This window comes from Anneissia japonica, unplaced genomic scaffold (assembly GCF_011630105.1).
Source record: "Anneissia japonica isolate Jap-2015-1 unplaced genomic scaffold, ASM1163010v1 scaffold1302_len1884557_cov193, whole genome shotgun sequence".
Classification (NCBI taxonomy): domain Eukaryota; kingdom Metazoa; phylum Echinodermata; class Crinoidea; order Comatulida; family Comatulidae; genus Anneissia; species Anneissia japonica.
In genome coordinates, this window is record NW_022736804.1 from 1,412,441 (window position 1) to 1,433,406 (window position 20,966).

The 20,966-nt window shown below is 34.7% G+C and overlaps 1 protein-coding gene across 1 annotated transcript; it reads left to right on the forward strand.

Annotated features, from left to right (window-relative positions):
- The first annotated feature begins 944 nt into the window (after positions 1 to 944).
- Positions 945 to 18,877, forward strand: LOC117116880 (TGF-beta receptor type-2-like). The gene is made up of 6 exons (XM_033260995.1): positions 945 to 1,520; positions 11,818 to 12,213; positions 12,817 to 13,658; positions 14,752 to 14,893; positions 15,679 to 15,806; positions 16,218 to 18,877. The coding sequence occupies exons 1-6, from the start codon at positions 1,466 to 1,468 to the stop codon at positions 16,380 to 16,382; spliced, it is 1,728 nt and encodes a 575-aa protein (XP_033116886.1). The 5' UTR covers positions 945 to 1,465; the 3' UTR covers positions 16,383 to 18,877.
- The last annotated feature ends 2,089 nt before the right edge of the window (positions 18,878 to 20,966 follow it).

Consider the following 20,966-nt stretch of genomic DNA (forward strand, 5'->3'; position numbering starts at 1 on the left):
AGGCCAAAAACTATAATAATAAAAATAATAATACAATAATAAAAATAATAATAAAATAATAATGAAGATGATAATAGTAATAATAATTATAATGATGGTGATGATGATGACGTACGATGATGCTGCTGAAAATTGATGAAGATGATGATGACAATGATGGTGATGATGATGATGATGATGATAATTAGGCCTATTCGGTAATGATGTGACGATACCAATTAAGATAGCTCAGCCTAATGGTGTTTTAGCCAAAGTAGGCTTACGCTATAGCGTACAGTCTTTCAGGAAAGTCGATCCTATGAAGGGCGAAAATGTATATAAATCTTTTTCTGGATCCTTGTGTGTTTGACATAAAAGAAAGCCAGGATGTTTATTTTGTTAACGACGAAACGATGACGATTAAAAAAAAAATTGTTGTTGTAATGTTTTGAAAGTAATGTGCTACTATTCATTTGAAATATTTAATATTGCAAATGAGTAGTAGCACATTACTTTCACAAAATTACAGAAACTTTGTCACTATTCCAAGTTATAGAATAAAAATATTTTTGTTGAGAATTAATAAACAGGATGTGATGTCATAATTTTAAACGCCAACTTTTTGGATCAAAAACGTAAATACTGTACTTTAACTCGTTCTCGTTCTCTCTTATCCGGGAAGTCACCCTTGTCCTGCCAGTATAGATCAATCCATCATGGACGAGATGTTGGAATATTAAATTAGCATAACATTTTAAAAAAATAGCTTATTGTTGTAATATGTAACGTTATTGAGAAATATAACAAACCCCTAATGCTTGATAAATTAAAAAAAAAAGAAGATATGTTTAATCTATTAATTATTGTATTTCACAATTGGTAATTTTACCTATTTGTAAAATGGAATATTCCAGAAAGTTTATAGGAAACCCCATGTTATTGGGCGGTTGTCGCTGCTGCGCCTTCAGTCAATTTCCAAGGATCTGTCAGAGACCGTTGAACCTCAAATCACCCAGCCATGAATTGTTAGTCACCGCTTCATTCTGAAGTTCGCAGGTTGGTAAATACCCTACTGAGTTGAAAATTCTCAGTCTGTTTAAATCCGTAACGAAAACAAGTCGAATATTGTCGGTTTCAGCGGGAAAGATACTGCGATTTTGTTTTTATTTCATGTCTTTTTTATATATATCGTCGTTTCGAAGAACGATACTAGTATAACAACTGGGAGTATCTTCGTTTTTATAGAGGACTTGAAGCCGTGACGTGGTGATATCATCTAATTCACAGGAATAATAAACAACGAGTTAACATCACTCAGCTGAGCAGGACGGGTTAGTCTCGCTAGGAGGAATACTACTAATAATATTAATAACATGTTGGATTGTTTGAGTGATGTGGTAATATAAAAACGGACGTACACTAATGCACTTGAAGTGATATTATTAGGCTTACTTCTATAGCCACCGACTTTCAGGAAAAAACAAACATGAATTCGTCTTACCAACGGATATATCCATTTCTGATCGTTACAGTTCTTCTGGGTAAGTACGTACAGGTCACTGACTACTGTGTCGGTCCTATAGAGTTGTCAAAAAAGATATTAGGCCTATAGATGGCCAAATATTTTGCCGAACATTTGGAATTTTATGCTCAATGTCTTGACCACTGACAGACAATAATTATGTCCCGTTTCACCCTCCTTCGCCCCTCTCCCGAAACTGTTCGACAACTTCAGATAAAGTCTATGGGATGGCTATAGGCCTATGGCATATTTGTCTCCTGGCAAAACAGATGGGGAAAAAAACCCAAAACTATATTGAAAAGGAACTTCGTAATTACGTTTGTTAACAAAAACTAAAGTAATGTAGTGGAATTTAAGACAGCAAATCAAAGCAACTTGGATCGAATATGAAACTTATGTTATTTTAACAAAAAGATATTGATCGACCCATGCTGTTGTTGGTATTATTGATCGTCTGCAGTGGTCATAACTTTACGTTCAAGGAAATTCGTTATGTTTGTCGATACATTCAAAGATTAATACTACTACTACTAATACCATGCTTATAGTTAAGAAAAATATAATAGGCTACAAACGTGACCCAAAAAGTGTACAGTAGTTTTTATTTCTTTAGCTACTTTTACTATCCATTGGCGTACACTTCATTTTTACGGTTTAGGTTTGTTAAGTATAACCTTCATGTAAATATTTCACATATTATTTTGGTTTCTGTTGCGGTTTAAACAAATAATACATGTATTATCAAAATTTGACCCATTATCTCTATTGAACTGTGGAAATCATTCGCGTGGAACTATAAAATTTAGATACAGGATGACACAGAAACCTACCGGTATATTGTAAAAAATAAATGTTTTAAACAATTTACATGAATAGTATATACAATGTTTATTTTATGATTCATTCGGTACTGAGCCATTGTCCTGTTAATAATCACCTTGACACATATATGCTCTGGTGAAATGCATTTTTTTCTACTTCTGTTTCGGGGAAGCAATTCACGTTATGGCATCCAAAAATAATGCGACCTTTCCGCATAATTAAACTGATGCAGCAAAAATAAATGAAGCCAATTGTTCTACTCATTTAATGGATCAACATGATAAACTCGCTCTCGCAGAGTTTCGCAATTCAGCAATCATCGATCAGATTACCAGTAAAGGTTTTATATAGGCCTACAAAAAACTACAGTATAAATGCCTGACGTTATGATGTTAGGTATAGTTTACAGTTTGATACGGTACAGTAGGATACAACTATTTGATATCAGTCCCAAAACAGTAGCATGTCGTCTCTGAGGAGTGCATGCAAAATAGAGCCAAATGAACAAATATAACAAACAAATCAAATCTAACAAAGGAACATGGAAAAATTCATCAAAGAAAAATGGATCAAGTTGTAAAAATCAAATACGGTAATACAAATTTAAAAAAAAGATGAAATCAATTCATCTATAGCTAATCTATAACTAAGAAAAAAATCAAACCTAATTAATATATTTTTGGGGAGATTATTCACATTTTGAACATTAAGGTAGTGTACTGTATTTTACTAATGAAAGTCTATAGAATGTCATTTATGCCATATTTTAGGACTGTATGACCACAGGCGTCCTTGCATCGATGTATGATATGTAATACAATCGCTATTATCATATTTTCGTAGGCCTACTCGGAAATTCACTTTACGCTTGATACTTAGGCCTATAGTAATCAAATGAAATAAAAGAATGAACATTTGCATATGTTGAAGCAACAGATGCTAAAAAATCCAACAAACGAAACAACACAGGACGTGTAACTCAGTACAGTAGTTTAAACAGGGGTTGTTGAAACAGCAGGTGCTAAAACATCCAACAAACCCAACAACTCGGGACGTATTATTTATAATTCAGTAGTTTAAACTTTGTAACTTGAAGAGAGATTTTTATGAAAACATACTGCATGGCTTCTAGTATTGCAAACGATCTCAGCGTGGAATCAGGAGCTAAAGCTGACAATTTAAGCATTTTAAAAAGTATTCGGTAATGGTGAATGGTGTTATTGTTAGCGCAAATCATGGGAGAATTAAACTGTATAGGCCTACTCGTCGCTGAAAGGTGTCCTGAAACAATCACATGACTAATAATATGATTTAGTATTTATGTTGATGTCTAACACTTTATCAAATTATTATCGTGTCGAGGATACGATTTTAAAGCAACAGTCACTATTGTATTAAGGTAAACTTACACTTCGGAGATTTTCGTATATCTTGTATATACTACAAGACAATTATGAAATTTTTATCTAATAAAGTTACTAGAAAGTATTACATAAGATAAGCAGTACAACACTCATTCAATTATGATGGATAGAATCTTTTCTTTAATTTAAGACACGATGTGAATTGCTTTCTGATACGTAATCATTTGATTCATTAGTTTTAATTTACTGTAATATTTTACAGAAACCGTAGTTTAATAACATGTCTGCTTTTGTTCGCCAACGTTGTCTCAAATCAATGCATTCCCATTTATTAATATTTTCCAAGTTGTTTACGCATTTCCTACATTTTTTTCATTTTCACGCCAAATTGGCGTATTGCCAAATTTAGAAATCAATTGTCAGTAAACCAAAAGCACTGTCCCTTATCGCATTGAATTTGTCGAACGAAGACAGACTCTATCAAAATATAATAACGAGCAATTATACAAGTTCCAAGTCGGCACAAACCGTACAAGGAAACTGTTTCCTGTTTGGACAGGGTTGTTGACTCTTTAAAAGTGAAATACTGTCACGGATACCAATCAAATCCATGATGCTTAAAATTGTTGAAAGCAATGATTTGGCTCCGATATCTCGAGCTAGGCCACCATAGTTGCCTGGAAGTACCTACATGAACGACCAGGGAGGTGCCAAGTTTACATTACGAAATATGGGTTGAGAGCAAATTGCCGTACTTTGGCTCCTGATTCTCTAAGTCCCACAGGAAAAGCCGACAAAGTTGGCACAGAGGGCTATATACTTTGTCTCTGCTAAGATCCTAGATGGGCAGCCAATGTTGTCAGAGTACTTTGAACAGGACATATAAGAGAGTGCCAAGTCAGTATAGGCGTAAATCACAAAGTCACTGCCACTCAGTAATTGGTTCTGCCTTTCTAAGTTTATGAAGGTGGACGACCGGCTAAGATCCTCCGAGATGGGCAGACAATGTTGTCTGAGAGTTCTTGAAGGGCATTATAAGAGAGTGCCAAGTCAGTATAGGTGTAGTTCACAAAGTCAGTGTCCATCAGTAGGCCTACTTGGTTCTGCTTTTCTAACTTTTTGAAGGTGGCCGACCGGCTAAGATCTTCCGAGATGGGCAGACTATTTTTTGAGAGTTCTTAAACAAGGCATACAAGAGAGTGCCAAGTCAATAATAGGCGTAGATCACGAAGTCATTGTCCCTCAGTAATTGGTACTGCTTTTCTAACTTTCTGAAGGTGGATCTTCCGAGATGGGCAGACAGTTTTTTCTGAGAGTTCTCAAACACAAGTACAAGAGAGTGTCAAGTCAGTAAAGCGTAGACTACGAAGAATTCACTCTTCTGTGGATTGTCCGAAAAAAAGTTGGTTATTGATAGTCAGATCGAATGAGCTACCTAAATGTTTGCTCTATGGTTACAGTATGGAAAACGGATGGAAGTGAGAGAGAATGTAGGTCTATAAGTGTGTGTGATGATGATGAATATGATGATGTGAACAAGAAAATTCCGAAATTCAATTCTATCGACCACCTTAAGAACCGAACAAAATTGGTTTATTTTCCAGGATATTTTTGCTGCTTACGGGAGCCGGAGAAACTGTGTTTATTTTCGGAAGACTTGCGATAATCAGGATTGGGGACCTTTAATCGAATTAAGAAGAAAGGCACAATATAAATTAAGAAGAAGCTGCCAGGACCTATTCAGTTACTGTAATTGCCTATGCTTTTATGGTGTTGCCCCCAAATGCGAATTGTCATTTCATTTGTGAGTTTTACGTCACCCAATTTCCTCAAGAAGGGTCGCATTAATTATGAACATGTAACTACAGTAGACCCCTTCGGAACCAAATAATTATTCCTTTAAAGGGTGTCCCCTGAATAGGGGTTGGTCGTAGTGTTAAGACATTTTACTTTCCCTCATTTCGTGGCCGAAAGAGTGTCCCTTCGTAGGGATGTCCCCTTAACATGGATGTCCTAAAGGATAGGATGGATTCTACTGTAATAAGATTTATCATGTCAGATACCTTGGTTAAATTGTTTAAATTTTAAACTTGTGAAGTGGAACTAATTTTATTATAGGCCTATAGTGAAAGTTCAACCTACCCTTAGGGGAAAATAGGTTAAATACTGACTCAATGCGTAATCACAATCCAAGCGCATTTTGGGGGACTACAGTAGAGTACGAAGATATGCGGATTTATTTATGCCACGGAAATATTGCCTATAGGTGTTGTTTATATGCTGACCTGGTAACAAGTACGTCGAAAGTAATGATGACTGGTGATTTATGAGTGTGTAACTTATAAGGCTTGTAAACAACCCATTAATATATATTGTGACAGCGTCAGCTCACGTCCCGTGGGACACTTCTTGACGACATTATTGCACTGAGAGTGCTAAATGACATTTGCTTGCCAATGGAAATCTCAAAAGATTCACACAATATCATATTTTTGTTTGGCCAATAACATAGTAAAGTTATTCATTTGGTGATTCCTGGCCTCAGTTTTACTTTAGCAATATCCTCGAATCAAGATAAATTTAGTGCACAAAAAAAAAATCTTGATGAGCATATAGACCTATTTCCAAATAGGTCTATCCAGTTATTTTCTATTCCATCACGACAATAACAATTACTATAAACATATATACCTATTTGTTATTATTTTTTTTTTAAACTTTGCTTTTGCCAGCCTAGGCCAATACAATTATAAACAATTTTAATACTTTAATTTCATTCCTTTATTCTAAGATTTAAAAGAAAAACAAGTTTATAAAAACTAATCGATTCACCGTGATTTTACTGATAATGACATAAAACTATACTTGATAGTCCTTCATTGATTTAATATGATTTCTTCAATCATAAAGAAGAAATTTATTTGTAAAGAAGCATTAATATATATATATATATATATATATATATATATACAGTAGGTCTATAACAATACAAATATTCTGAACAATAGACAGTACTGCAATTTTAAATTATAGGCCTAAACATCACATCAGAGGGCCTTCCGAATTTAGAAATGTATGCCAAACGATGGGTACGATTTTAGGTTAAGCTAGCTGTTCTAAAGCTACTTTCAGCACTCATCATATTTTCCCCATATATAAATGAAATGAATTTGAAATGGCACCGAATTAACCTCAAGGTCAAAGATGACTCCTATTGCGACCCGAGGTCAAAAGTGTCGTCACCGAGGCAGAACCAGTCTGATTTGTTATTCAAACAGCAGGTTCGTGCAAGTGAAAAATTCAATTTGTTGCTTTTGACTCCACATGATAATATGAGTTGAATCATAAAACACTAATGAAGTTGAACTAATGGATGTGGATAAACACTGGCTTACCCCAATTTTAGTTCATGACCTTTCGCACTAATAGCCTACTTGTACGGTCCTTGATCAATTGCGATCATACAAGTGGTAGAAACGAAGTATTGTGTGCGAGTTTAATTTTTTTTTTCAACTTCCACTGGTAATATTAAATATAAATAGTACCGGTATATAACAAAATACAATAACAAAAGAGCAAACCAGTAAGAAAAAAACCAAAACTGGTGAACAAGCATATCTACATAGCTGTTCCTATCGCCGGAGCTACAGTAAATCTAATTCAAACACATAGGCCTATATAATTTATACAACATAATATTTATCATGATTTGCATATTTAACTTGATTATTTTCAGTAATGAACGATAATGACAATCGCATCAATTTAAATATCTGGAAGAAAGTTGGAAGTCCATTGTAAAAATCAAGAAAATCAAGCAACTAACGGTTAGGCACAATTCGCTTAAAATAAAAAGATGATTGAGATTTGGAAACATAAATGAATCGGATAGTCTTGTGGAAGGTCGGCCCCGAGATCTATTACAATTAACATAGTCATATTTATTTATATTTTATTTATTTATTTGGATTTATAAAGCGCTTTTCCCAGAGAGCAAAAAAAAAACAGCTGGACAAAAATAGATATAATTTATTTATTATACAATTCAAAGCACATTAAGAATAAAAAAAAATTACACATTCGAAATATCACAAAAGTAGGCCTATACAAAAAAAAAATACAATTCAAGATATATTTTTTTCCAAACTCACTCGTATCGCGAATCGTTTTGTTTGGGACGAAAAAGGTACCATATAAAATGTTTTTGATACTTTATGTTTTGTTATCGTGTAATTCACGGTACTTTTTCTGATCTTTCCAATATTCGCTATGCTTACAGACTACAGTGTTGACGTAATGTTTAACCATGGAAATTCATGTTCATGTTTTACAACCATAAACCCGAGGAACGAGTCATTGATTCCATTTCTACTGGTACCCCTCAGTCTTGACTTGAAAAGACTTAAAAATTCAGTCTTTTCATAAATCAAAATTTCCGATTTTTTCCCCTTTCCATTTAGCATTGAAAGAACGTACACTTTTGTAAGGCTATATAAATGCACAGAGAGAAATAAAAAGAATAGAGAAATACCTCATTATCAAAGATTGATTTCGAGAACCATGACCCCTTCCAGGATCTACGGTAAATATTGAGATTTAACGGCAAAAGGTCGTTAAAATGTCAAAAAGTGCAGTAGTTTGGCCACAGTCATTGCATATCGTGACATTTACTGGAAACCCCACGCCGAGGCTAATTTGGATAAACAACTGTATTTTTTCATTACTCGTGAGGACAATGCTCGAATAGTTATGGTAATAATATTAGTTTCCTTATGTTATGAACAACACCATTGCGTTTTTTTTTTCATATTTTATTGTTGAATATACTATTTTGTTTAGTTAGGCCTATTATATAATCTTGCCACGCAATGAAGAATTGGAAGAATGCACAGGGTAAGGCCTTCCAGTTGGGCTTTGCTGATTAGATGGGGGTTTGGGTCTGGGCGTTCCCCTTTTTATGTTGGGCAAGGTTAGAAAGTTTATCTAGGCCTACGTTTCTCAATTGGTACTGGTAAAGATTGTCATGCTGCAAAATAGAACATCCTCCCGGAAAGTATACATGATCATTATTGATTTTATTCCGGTGGAGAGTTACACGTTGAGGACCATTCGACCTGCCTCACCACATAAATGAACATTCCTCAAAACGCCGGGAAGAATGTTCGTCCAGAACACACCGAACGAATGCTTTAGCTCATGCCTATTTCATGACTTCATCGTTCTGTCTAAAATAAACCTAAATGTTGGGGTCATAGCGAAGTAGGTAGGCCTATGTGCATCTCTCGACCAACTAGCAATGATATCAAAAGCTTATACGTAGTAAGAATTTAAGAGGCCTATTTGTACTTTCACAACTCAGTGTTTATATGAACTTTAAGTTGTTTGATTCTATTACTTAAACAGTAATCTCTGAGTTAATCATAACTATATTAAAGACGACTATTATGTAACCATAGTAACGACTTGATGTTGTATATATATCTCCCGCCTGTCCAGTAAACTTGATGAACAATAAACCCTTATTTTTCTCACTAATACCTGAATGGCATTCAACAGAGCTTTCGTTCTATATAGTTCACACTGGTTTATCCTAAATGGAGCATTTTATTGATCGTCCACCACATGCTGAGGAGTTTTGAAATACGATATAATACCTCCCTAGCATTGACTCAATTCTTTAAATGCAAATTGGACAGTGGTATTAAGAAATATTATCTCTAACTACACTTGAGTGTTAAACACATTCTTTTTAGACCTGAATTAACACTTGAAAGTCTCTTTGAAAATTAGACGTTTCTACTAAACGTCGATCTATTCACTTATATTTCTATGAGAACTTTCCAAATTTATATTATTGTATTTTTTTTTTAAATATGAGTCATGATGCGTAGGCATAATAGATAGTTATTGAATTACGCAGTGGGTCAAAGGTGAAAGGGATCGACCACCGGATCACACAATGTGAAACTAAAAACCTCAAGTTCACATCGGTACACTACTCTCTATTTCCCTTCAAGAACATGCGGAAAGCAATCCAAATTTTATGAATCCTCATTACTTAGGGTGGTCGAAAATGATTGTCATAATTAGGGAAAGGAAATAATTAAATCGAGCAATATTATATAATCGAGATCAAGAAATTCATGGTAGGACCCTGTTTTCATCCGGGAACACAAGTGTTTCGGGAACACAAGTGTTTCTGGAAGTGTTTCTTATTTCTGTATGATTGAATTCACCACTGATCCAGAACCATCGAAACTACCGGTACTAATTTCAAAACCTAGTAGTAGTATTTTTCTCGATATAATTCCCACGGGTGGCCTTGAATTTTATATCGCAGTACAGTATAATAAATAGGACTGGTTGAATTTTTATCATAACATCACGCCACGCAAAGTTTTGTCACGTGACGTTTTATATATCACGTACTGTAATTTGTTGTCGAAGCGTACACCAAAGGTATCAATGGCGTCATCATCAGTCCTGTAGAAACCATAATCAACGGCAATACTGTTTTGTTATTTTTATTCAATACCGGGTATTCAATTGTTACCTTTTCCATAAAATATGTTATAGATCTAATTGGCTCTAAATATGTTGTAGGCCATAATAGGGTTCTCTTTCCTTCCGTGATATTGATATAAAAGAGGCCATACAATAGTATTGTTTCGTTTTAATTCTATGGTACCGTACTTCTTCGATACAAAATATATAAAATGGTATTACATGATGACGTAATCTATGCTGTAAATATAATTGGCTAATTTCATGAGGAATAAATTTAAGGACAGAAATGGGTGTTACACCACACTTTTCCCACCAGTTTTTAAATATTCAAAAATCTGTATCTCGAGTTTTTCGTGAAACACCCGGCCTTTTTGTGTCTTAGAAAAATCAGGCCTACAATATATCCGAAAATTGTTTTCCTCCGAAGCCTGGCTAGATCAGTAATCACTGTCGGACATTAAGCTTAATCAGTCTTAATTGTTCAGCAACTTGGTTCGCGTGAAAAGTCTGTAACGTGGTACAGTACACTAAAGTCATGGCAGATAAAAACCGCTGGTTGACTGAGAAGTTGAAACTTCCGTTCCGCCATTTCCATCATCGATCAAAGTGAAAGCTATGAAATATAGACGGGTTTGTTCCCGGGTTTGATTTAAACAATAGGCCTACATAAAATTACTGTGTGAGTAAAACATTTAAAGTATCAACAATGAAACTTAGGATTTACAACCCTACAGTATGACCTACAGAAAAACCCAGCGAGATTGACAACCTCAATACATAATGCATAGAAAAGGGTTAAACTTGCAGGTTGAAGATGAAATCATGAGTATACATTTAGCAGGCATAGTCAACAACAGAATGTGATTCGCACGGTAGTGGAAACAATGCAGTAAAAGAAATCTTAAATTTCCTATTAGGCTTACAATTTTAAATATTACATTTAATAGGCCTCATTAAAACAATTTAAGATATTGAGATATTGATTGAATCGCAAAAGGTATAATCTCCGATAAGAGGCCTATTAATACAATTAAATTCATACTTCGACTCTATTTCTAAACACATCAAAATACGATCAATAATTTGTTCTATATAAATTCATAAAAATGTGATGATGAGATGAATACAATTACGAATGAATTGCATGAATTTAATTTACCGGGTGTAATCCTTTTTTTTAATGTTGAAATAGGCCAATATGTAGTCCTACTTTTGAACTTCAGTTTACATAGATAAATACCGTAATAAATAGAAGCCCACGCCAATGGGCTTAATCTCGAGAAGAAGCCCATCTCGAATTGAAGCAACCCCCCCCCCCACCTCCCTTTTTGCAAACAGTAGCTTCGAAAAGAAGCCTATCTCGAAAAGCAGACAATGGGCTTCTTTTCAAGATGACATAGGCATCTTTTCGAGATTCTAGATAGTATACGTACATGAATATGTCGGTAATTGAGTTTTTCACAAATTTTATCTCCAATTAAAATGTCAATCAAATAAAAAATTTAAATAAACTAGGCCTATCAGACAATTATTAAAATCATGATAAGCATATATAATAGTTTATTAATCTTTTTACCATTTTTTAAATTGATAGTAATACGTTATTTTCTCTTTTCTTTATAGTTTGCGTCGTTGAGTTCAGCAATTGCCTTTGGTGTCCAACGTGCACGGGAGGAGCGGGAGAGGATGTCGTATGCAAGAAACTTGCAGACGGCAGAAACCAATGTCATGTAGTATGTCCCTCGGTCGAATGCGAGATGGACAGTGAATGTTTTCTTTTAACGAAATTCCATGACAATGATACGGTTGTGGAAGGCAGTTTGTTGGCTGGTTGCTTTCCTGTTGATACGACTGATGAGTTGTATGTTAAGCAGAACAAGAAGTGTGAAGGAACTTTAGAGGAGGATTTTAACTGCCAATGTTATGTTTCAAATTGCACTTCTAACTTTACTGTTAACCCCGAAAATTATGACCCGAGTAAAAATGATGGTTCAGGAAAAGAAACTAATTCCTCCACAGGTTAGTAATAGAGACCTAATAACTGAATCAAAAGTAGGCCTTGAATATTTCTTATTTATTATTATTTATTACATATAGTATTTATTATTTATGGTAATAAGCGCATAGAATCTCCAGTATCTTGTGTTTTTTATATCATTACATTAACCGCAGCCATTCTGAAATTTATAAGAATAGTTTTCTCTTATTCAGTTTTTCAGTTTTAAATGTGTAGGCCTACCTCGGGATCGGGTTTGATGGTTCAGGCTATTGCCATTAGACCTACAATACGAAGCCTCAGACACATGAGCCTATTTACTTATTCATTTTATTTATTTATTTTCGTAATTGTTTTAGTCATTCAATAATGTTGGTAGGGTCCCAATGACATGATAAAGCTACTCGGGATACCATCCTTTTTAAAAATAATCATAGATATGCAAATAAATGAATAAATGAATGAACGAAGGAATGAATATTAGGCCTTTACATCGACCATAAGATTAATAAGAAATCTCTTAGATATTCAATGCCAAAATTATTTGTTCGAGATATTTACATTTCAGCTTTAATTTCTATATGTTAAAACTAAGTGCTTTGACAGATTATTTGCTTTTTCCCTAGAATCAACTACAAGTAATAAAAATCTTCGGACTACATATAAAGAAACAACATATAAAAAAAACCAAGGCCAGAACATTATTAAATATGTTGTGGGTGGAATTGTGGCGGGTATTTTGTTAATCCTTATTGTGCTCTCGTTGTTCGGCATGGCAGTTGCTAAGCAACGTCGTCGGCTGATGGATGACTATAAACACGGCAGACCATCGAGCAACGCAGAAAGCACGAGCGTCGATATAACATCCGAAGGAAGCGATCAGAAGATTATCGGAGCCGACACACCACCCGAGAGTCCGATTCACGACTACAATCAAAACATGAAAATAACATTAGATTATATAATTGGCAGGGGGCGTTATGGGGCAGTTTGGAAAGCGGAATGGAAACAACGAGACGAGATCAAAGACGTCGCCGTGAAGGTGTTTCACACCTATGACTCAACGTCATGGAACGTTGAGAAAGATCTGTTCACTGACGCGTCGGTTTCTCTATCGCATGAAAATGTTGTTAACTTTATATCAGCCGAAGAGAGACGTCAGACATATCAGCGATTGTGGATCGTTACGAGTTTCTATGAAAATGGCTGTGTTATGAACTATATTAAAATGAATACGTTGGACTGGGAGCAATTCTGTCTAATGGGACTGACACTGTGCCGTGGAATTGCTCATTTGCATTCAGACTTTTCTCCGAATGGTTTACGGAAGGTACCCATCGCTCATAGAGATTTGAAGAGTTCCAACGTGCTTGTGAAAGCCGATGGGTCCTGCGCTATCGCTGATTTTGGACTTGCTGTTCGTCTCGACCCAAATTCATCAACTGATGATATGGCTAACAACGGACAGGTACAATATATCTTTGAGTCATAACAAAATGGACATCATTTAAGCTCTGTCCACACTATCAAATGTTATGTGACAAATAAATGTGACAGTGCCCCTGATCTGTGATATGACATCATCATACGCATAAACAGCCACATTACATAAATGTGTCACATAATTATAATTCGATAGTGTTCACAGAGCTATATTCGTATGTACGGTATTTAACGATGACGAACAATTCATACCCACCAAATTTTGAATAAATCCTGGTTTCCATAATCGCTACACGCTATCGCCGACTCTGTTGGCGACGTTGATTGGTCAGTTGAATCTGAGAGCGTACCCGATTGCGTTGGGGACAGCTACGCACAGTGCAAGGATTGCAGTGTAAACGTTGTAGCGACTGTGTAACGATTCAATGGAAATCAGGTTTACCGTAATGCTCAAATTAGGGCCGCTCTCGAATAAGCGCCGCGCCAAAACTGATTTTTTTTTTTCTTTTTTCGCTAAGTTCCGCTCTCGAATAAGTGCCGCGGCGCTTTAATCAAGAGTATGTATTGCCCTGTGTGAATAAAACACTTTGAGAAACAAGGTTTTAAATACTAAGTGTACAGTGTTAATATGCATAAATAACACAATGAAAACACAAGCATTTCATAAACGTTTATTTACGATGACGTAGGACCTATGATAGGCCTACTGAACTACGGGAATACGTGAGATGAAAGCGCCGCGCCAATATTTCTTAATTAGTGCCGCTGTCGAATAAGCGCCGCACTGAAGCCTCCAAAAATTGTATAAGCGCTTATTTGAGAATTTACGGTAAGCAAGTTATCGATGGGAAAATGGAAAATCTTTAAGGATTTTATATTTGGCACAGGAGTTCAACCATAAATGGAAATCAATTATAGGTCATACACTAGTTTCAATTTCAGTTTATATTATAAACCTCCAAAAAGAAGGGACAAATGTCGCAATACAATATTAAAATTAGAACATCAATTTTAAAAAAAATACTGTAATTCTTTTAAAAATAACAGGTCTGGGAATCATAAGCTGAACTAGTTTTATCATTTCGTTGGATTGCTTAATTTGATACTTTCTATTTCAGGTCGGAACCCCGAGATACATGGCACCGGAAGCACTTGAGTGCAAGGTCAATTTACGAGACATAGAAGCATTCAAACAAATGGATGCATACTCGATGGCTTTGATCTTATGGGAGATCGCAATGAGATGTGACGTCACTGGTTGTAAGTCGTTTCTATCTTTTAAAACATTGTTGTTTTGGAGAAATCCTTCAAGAACCCAGTATTTAGTACCATCATTATTATTGATTTTATGAATGATGATTTTTATAAATGGAAGTAATGGTATATTGGTCATAATATTTTGGAATATTGTTGTAAGTATTACTTAAAGAGGTTCTAACGCAAATCTCACGCGTACATTTCTGCTACTTGTGGTAAAACTAAAAATTCAGTTAAACCATTGAATTGCTTATGTTGAAATGTCGAATAAGTTGTTGACATGAGACACCCGAATTAATTAAGTTTTTGCTGATTTGAGGGCTTTCTGCCATGAATTCTTGAATTGATTACCAATTTAAATATCTGTACAAAAACAAAGGAACGAATATTGAGTTCATAGTTCACAATGACATGTCCTTTTGGAAATTAATTTTACATAGGCCTATACAAATTTGCTCAAATGTTAATTATTACTTAGAACACCAATTAAATGTAAAGCATTTTAATGTACTGCAATAATTTTGAGCTCATTGAAAAGATTATGAACAAAAGGGATTTTTGGGTCGACAAAAACGATTTTTCGTTTTAGTTGTTAATGTAAAGTCAATAATTGACTACAATATACAAAGTACATTTCAAATATTAAATTTATTGTTCAAGTTTGTTATAGCTCAGTACAGACATTATGTTAAAAATGTATTTTACATATCATTACATTGTTAAAGTGTATCTTAGGCATACCAATAATTATAATGCACAAATAATGAATACTACTTTTTTTTACTCAGATGCTCACGAGCACCAACTACCGTTTGCTGATAAAATTCCAGGCCATCCGTCGATGGAGAAGATGAAAACAATGGTTGCATACAGTCGGTTACGTCCTCCAATACCCGAGGATTGGAGCACAGTTACGGTGTGTATATTTTATAGTGACTCATTTCAAAATCTCTAATGGCGCGTATGGATGCTCACGCATTCAAGTACGCGTTATTGCAAATAATTGCTACTTAGATTTCCAGATTTGTGACTTATTTAGATGAACTGGTGTGCGTGATTACACGCGCATTAATAACTTTATCGCTAGAGTCACTTTGCGTTCAGACGATCCGTTGGTACATTTACATTTTGATTTTACAGTTCTGTATATAAAGTATTTTTAAATAACTTCATAATGCACCTGATTGTTTTTGTAACACTGTCTATCATTATTATTCCATTAGCAGATTGGCACGTCTATGTCTATATTTATTGCCTGTAAAAAACTACATCGGTCAGTCTTATCTTTTACAGGAAATGGATTAATGAGTATTTTTTTTTTTTGCAGGGTATGAACATAGTTTCAGCAACGATTCAGGACGGCTGGGATGATGATCCCGAAGCGCGTTTATCAGCGTCGTGTGTCGAGGTTAGATTCTACGATCTGTCGACGTTTATAAATGGCCGTCAGTTAGTGGAAGATACCCCATCCTCTCCAGTGACAGTTGTGTAACGCCATCACAGTAATCTTGAAGATGTGAACTATAACGAATGCTAAGTGCCAAAGGTAGCAGGAGTGAGGAAAGGAAACCAGAAGACTTGTTGCATGTTGAACAGTTAACCTTTGTGAGAATTACCGCGGTAACATGGCCAACAACACGCGGAACATTTCTCAGTTCCGAAGTGCTTCATAAGAAGTTCCATGCCTAGTACTGAAAACTGCATGATAACGGCAATGAAATAAATGCATGTTGATTATCTAATCTCAAATGTATGGCGAAGTTTGCGTGACGTCGCTCAGTCAACGTGGACATTAAAAATGTTTCGCAGTAAATCTTATTGCGGCATTACTTTGAAGTAAAGGCATAAAGTAACTCATCTCTCAGAAATGCCAAAGTATCAAAGTGGACATCATCAATGGGCCGTCTATGACTGCGTCTTTAACTGATAATGTTGAAATAGCTAGCATTATAAGAACAGTGGGTTCGTTGTTTACGGTACCAACAAAGATTTTCCAAAGAATGTATAAAAGGGGTGCCTCTGTCACCAGAAACGATCGGCAGTGATTTGAGATATGAAGAAAAGTTGGGCTAAAAATGATTTTGGATGTTATTTTCCATCGAAATGTGTGTGAATATGAGGTTTAAACAAAAAGGGTACATTAAAATGTAACGAATGCATCAATATTGACTGCATTGTTCCACGCTGCTGAGCGTGTAATAATTGATGCGAATTTATTATGATTTTGATTAGGATGATGATGCTGATGATGTTGATGCCGATGATGATGATGATGATAATGATCGAGGATCATGACCATTACCGTAATGAAGATGATGTTTGGTGTCCATACTAACATTATCAAATGGGAACAAAAATATAATATGCATATGGTAATTTATGTATAATGTTGCCTGTTTTGATATGATTTATGGCAGGCAATCGCATTACGTCACCAAAGCCACAGTTTAAGCTAGACCAGTAAACAGCAAAACTGTACACCAGATGGAGTTCACGTCCGATAATCTCCAAGCAAACTGTGCATATTATATCAGTATTGTTTTTTTTTTTTGTAGCGATTATTCATTTGAATTACTAAATGTATAGGCCTACTTTTAAATATGTTTATCTTTTTATTCTTGTAAGCAATATTCCTTTGTAACATGTCAATTAGTAGCTATCAGTTTAAAAATTATAGTAAATGTTTATTTGTAAATACATATTCGGCAATCAAAAGTTTGTTCATCGGCAATAGCATCTATTACATAATAGTGGCATAACCAATCAAAACCAAGCAATTTGGTCTGTATTAGTTTCTATGTAAAGAACACAATAGCAAACCCGTCCAATATTTGGATAATGTTTGAGCGGGTTATCACTCATTCACGTCACCTTTTTTGGATGACCACCGAATTCTAATGTTTGGTTGAGTGCATTATAACAGTGGTAGATAAAGAAATGGACAGTCCTACATAGTTTTAACTGTCTAAATGTTCAATTCCATTTTATCAATTACAAACAGGTAGCCATGACGTCTTGTGTCAATGCCCCACAAACAGGCAGAAACGATTTCCAAAAAGCCTGGTGACAACATAATACCCGATTAAAGAATCACATTTTCGTATTCGTTGCCTTTTGTGGATGTTGGCACAAATTCTAAACTATCATTAAAGCTGTGTAGGCCCTGATCGTTATGGTCTGCACGTACCGATAATGAACTCTTATTTCGTAGGCCTACAGTTCGCTTTTTCTATGGTGGTTGACGTGATATTCGTTATCCGTTGAAATCGATGTCCTTTATTATTATCTATTTTCCTTTTATTTTTAACCCCTATTTCCTTCGTATTCTTAAATTTATGGGTGTTGCATAGTGAGACAGATAGTAAAGTTTTCAAAATCATAACGTGCGACGTAAGAAACAACATTGTTAACGTTTTTGTAGGTCCTGAACACAAAATAAGAAAAATTTAAACTCATAAGCGTGCACTTAAATGTAGGCGATGCTTAAGTGAAGCCTGTCAATTGTGACATGTTAGTGTTACGTCTAAAGCTAAATTTACACTAGAAACGATAACGACACAACATCGACATATCATCGCGTCATTTTTATTCTTCAACACGGAGCGCATTTTTATCGTGTCGTCGTATCGTTACCGTGTCTAGTGTAAATCATAAATGTAGCTTTTTAGTTGTGATTTAGAAACCTTAATTATCGGCATTGAGTTTCCATCCACTAAAATGTAATGTCTTACTGGCAGGTATTTAAGCGGTCACAATTGACCTTTTTCCGAAGTGCGTAACACGGTGGCTATTGTGACGAAAAGTGTGAAATTCAGGGTGCTTATGCAAAAAAAAACTTGTATCATAATTGTAAAAAGAATAAACGGATTCCATATTTTTCATAACATAGGTCTATACTTGTATAGCTTTAATGTATACACGTGTAGTGCGTACAAATTACTAAACAAAAACAAAAATAAAAATAAACAGCATATATCTAACAAAAAATGCGTTAAGTGTTTGGTATTTTTGTATTTGCATAATCAGCACGGGAAGCAGCAGCAGAAAATCTATTGATACGATTATTATATGTAAACCACGATTCGGCCTTCAGAAAAAAAACTATTTGACCGATAACTTTTAAGAAATATCCTTGGTTTGACTCGTGTAAGATATTGCTAATGACCCTGTGACGAAAAGGAATTATTACTTAAATCTACAACATTAATTCATTACGGTACTGTTGACACTGCGTTGCACATTTACGAGTGGTTAATCAACAGTATAATTACCGATACATTATTTCAACAACATCGTTTGGTAAGTTATTTTAGGGAGCTTTCGATCGTGACAAAAACGTCACCCAAAGAATGGATTCACTCGTTCAACATAACTGTACCGTCATACACATTTTAGATCATTAGGTCTTAAACATTATGACATAAAATATCATGTACAGGAATAATGAAAAACAAAACTTACATTATTACACACGACGACTTCTGTTATCTATGGAAATTCGAAACTAGATTGTATCAACAATATTTTGGATTGATCTTTATATCGGAGAGAAAAAAAACAACTCCCTGTTTAGGCCTATATTGTCATATTTAACATTCGGGAGGTTTTGCAATCCAATCCTAAGGGTGTATTCGTCTTCGTTTTTGCATATACAACAGCTACATTTCTCCTGTTTTATGAACTAATTTGACAGTTCCAATATATTAGTTAAAAAAAATGTTAATATCTTAATATCAAATTATTCAATTCAAATATATAAGTTGGTAAACACCTTTAAACTGATTCTTTGTTCTGTTTGTAAATGATAAATATATGAATAAGAAGACTCGTTTTAATAATTCTGAAATTATGATTCGAATAAGAAGTTATAAAATCTCAATTTTCGACAAATAGGATTAGCACTTGCATTGAAGGATATGGACAACAGTTTCTCGGTCTATTTGGCATTTATTCAATATCTTCATCAATAATTATGAACATTGTGACAGACTTAAAAAACCAAGAATATTAGTAACAGCAAGATAGTATTCCAATTACAGGACACATCTATGTGATGCTCTCTAAACTAAGGGTCTGTCCACATGGTACAGTTTTCTGTGACAAATGCCTGTTATGTGCACATATATAGACATGATGATGTCATATCACATCCATATATGGGTGAACTAAATGTACAGGTCTCCCTATAATTAAAGATCCCTCCATTTAAAGACTGCCTCCAATTAAAGGTCACTTTTCTGTTGTCCCAAATGAACAAATGTCTTTTATCCTTATTATTCAAATTAGAGACCAAAGCTTCTTAAAACCATGGAAAGAAACGCTGGTCCCAAAAGTAAAATAAAATGTGACAGTGTGGAAAGAGCTTTAGAGTCTGTCCACACTATCATTTTTTTTTTTTGTGACAAATATCTGTGCTATGTTTATAAATGGGTGTAATATGACATCAGGATGCCAACATAAAGCCAAATCACACTAACTTGTCACAGGAAATTTGATAATGTGGACAAAGAACATAGGTTTGTGTACACTATCAGGTGCCTATATAGGTATAATATGACAGCCTTATGTCCATATATGGCATGATATGAATTCACTATGCCCATATACGGGCAAATCACAAATATTTGTCACATGACACTTGATAGTTTGGAAAAAGCTTAAGGCGAGACTTTTTTAAAACCTTGTTTCGCAAATTTTTTTTTTTAAAGATCGTCAGAAAAAAAAAATAAAAATACATTTTTTTTTCTTACTTAGCAAATAGTATTGCCAAAAACATCCAGACAGAGGAGAAAATAAAAATGTTATTGGTGAATGTAAACAGTGTAGTAATGGGATGGTTTAATGCTTTAAATTTGTATAATTAGGAAGAAATATACATATCTTATTTTTGGAGATTTCAAGGCAGAGGCGGACATAATAAAAATAAAGAAAACTTTTATTTTCTTCTTAAATTTACATTTTTTTTTGGTGGCGGGTACACTAACTGGCCAAAAAAAATAAAATTTTATTTTTATTCGAAATCATCATTATTGGCAGGCAGTGGATTCACGAAACAAGGTATAAAAAAAATTTTGCT

Coding starts and splice junctions, on each gene's coding strand:
- LOC117116880 (XM_033260995.1), top strand. CDS start 1,466: ATGAATTCGTCTTACCAACGGATATATCCATTTCTGATCGTTACAGTT. Junction 1,521..11,817: donor GATCGTTACAGTTCTTCTGG/GTAAGTACGTAC, acceptor TTTTCTTTATAG/TTTGCGTCGTTGAGTTCAGC. Junction 13,659..14,751: donor ATATGGCTAACAACGGACAG/GTACAATATATC, acceptor TTTCTATTTCAG/GTCGGAACCCCGAGATACAT.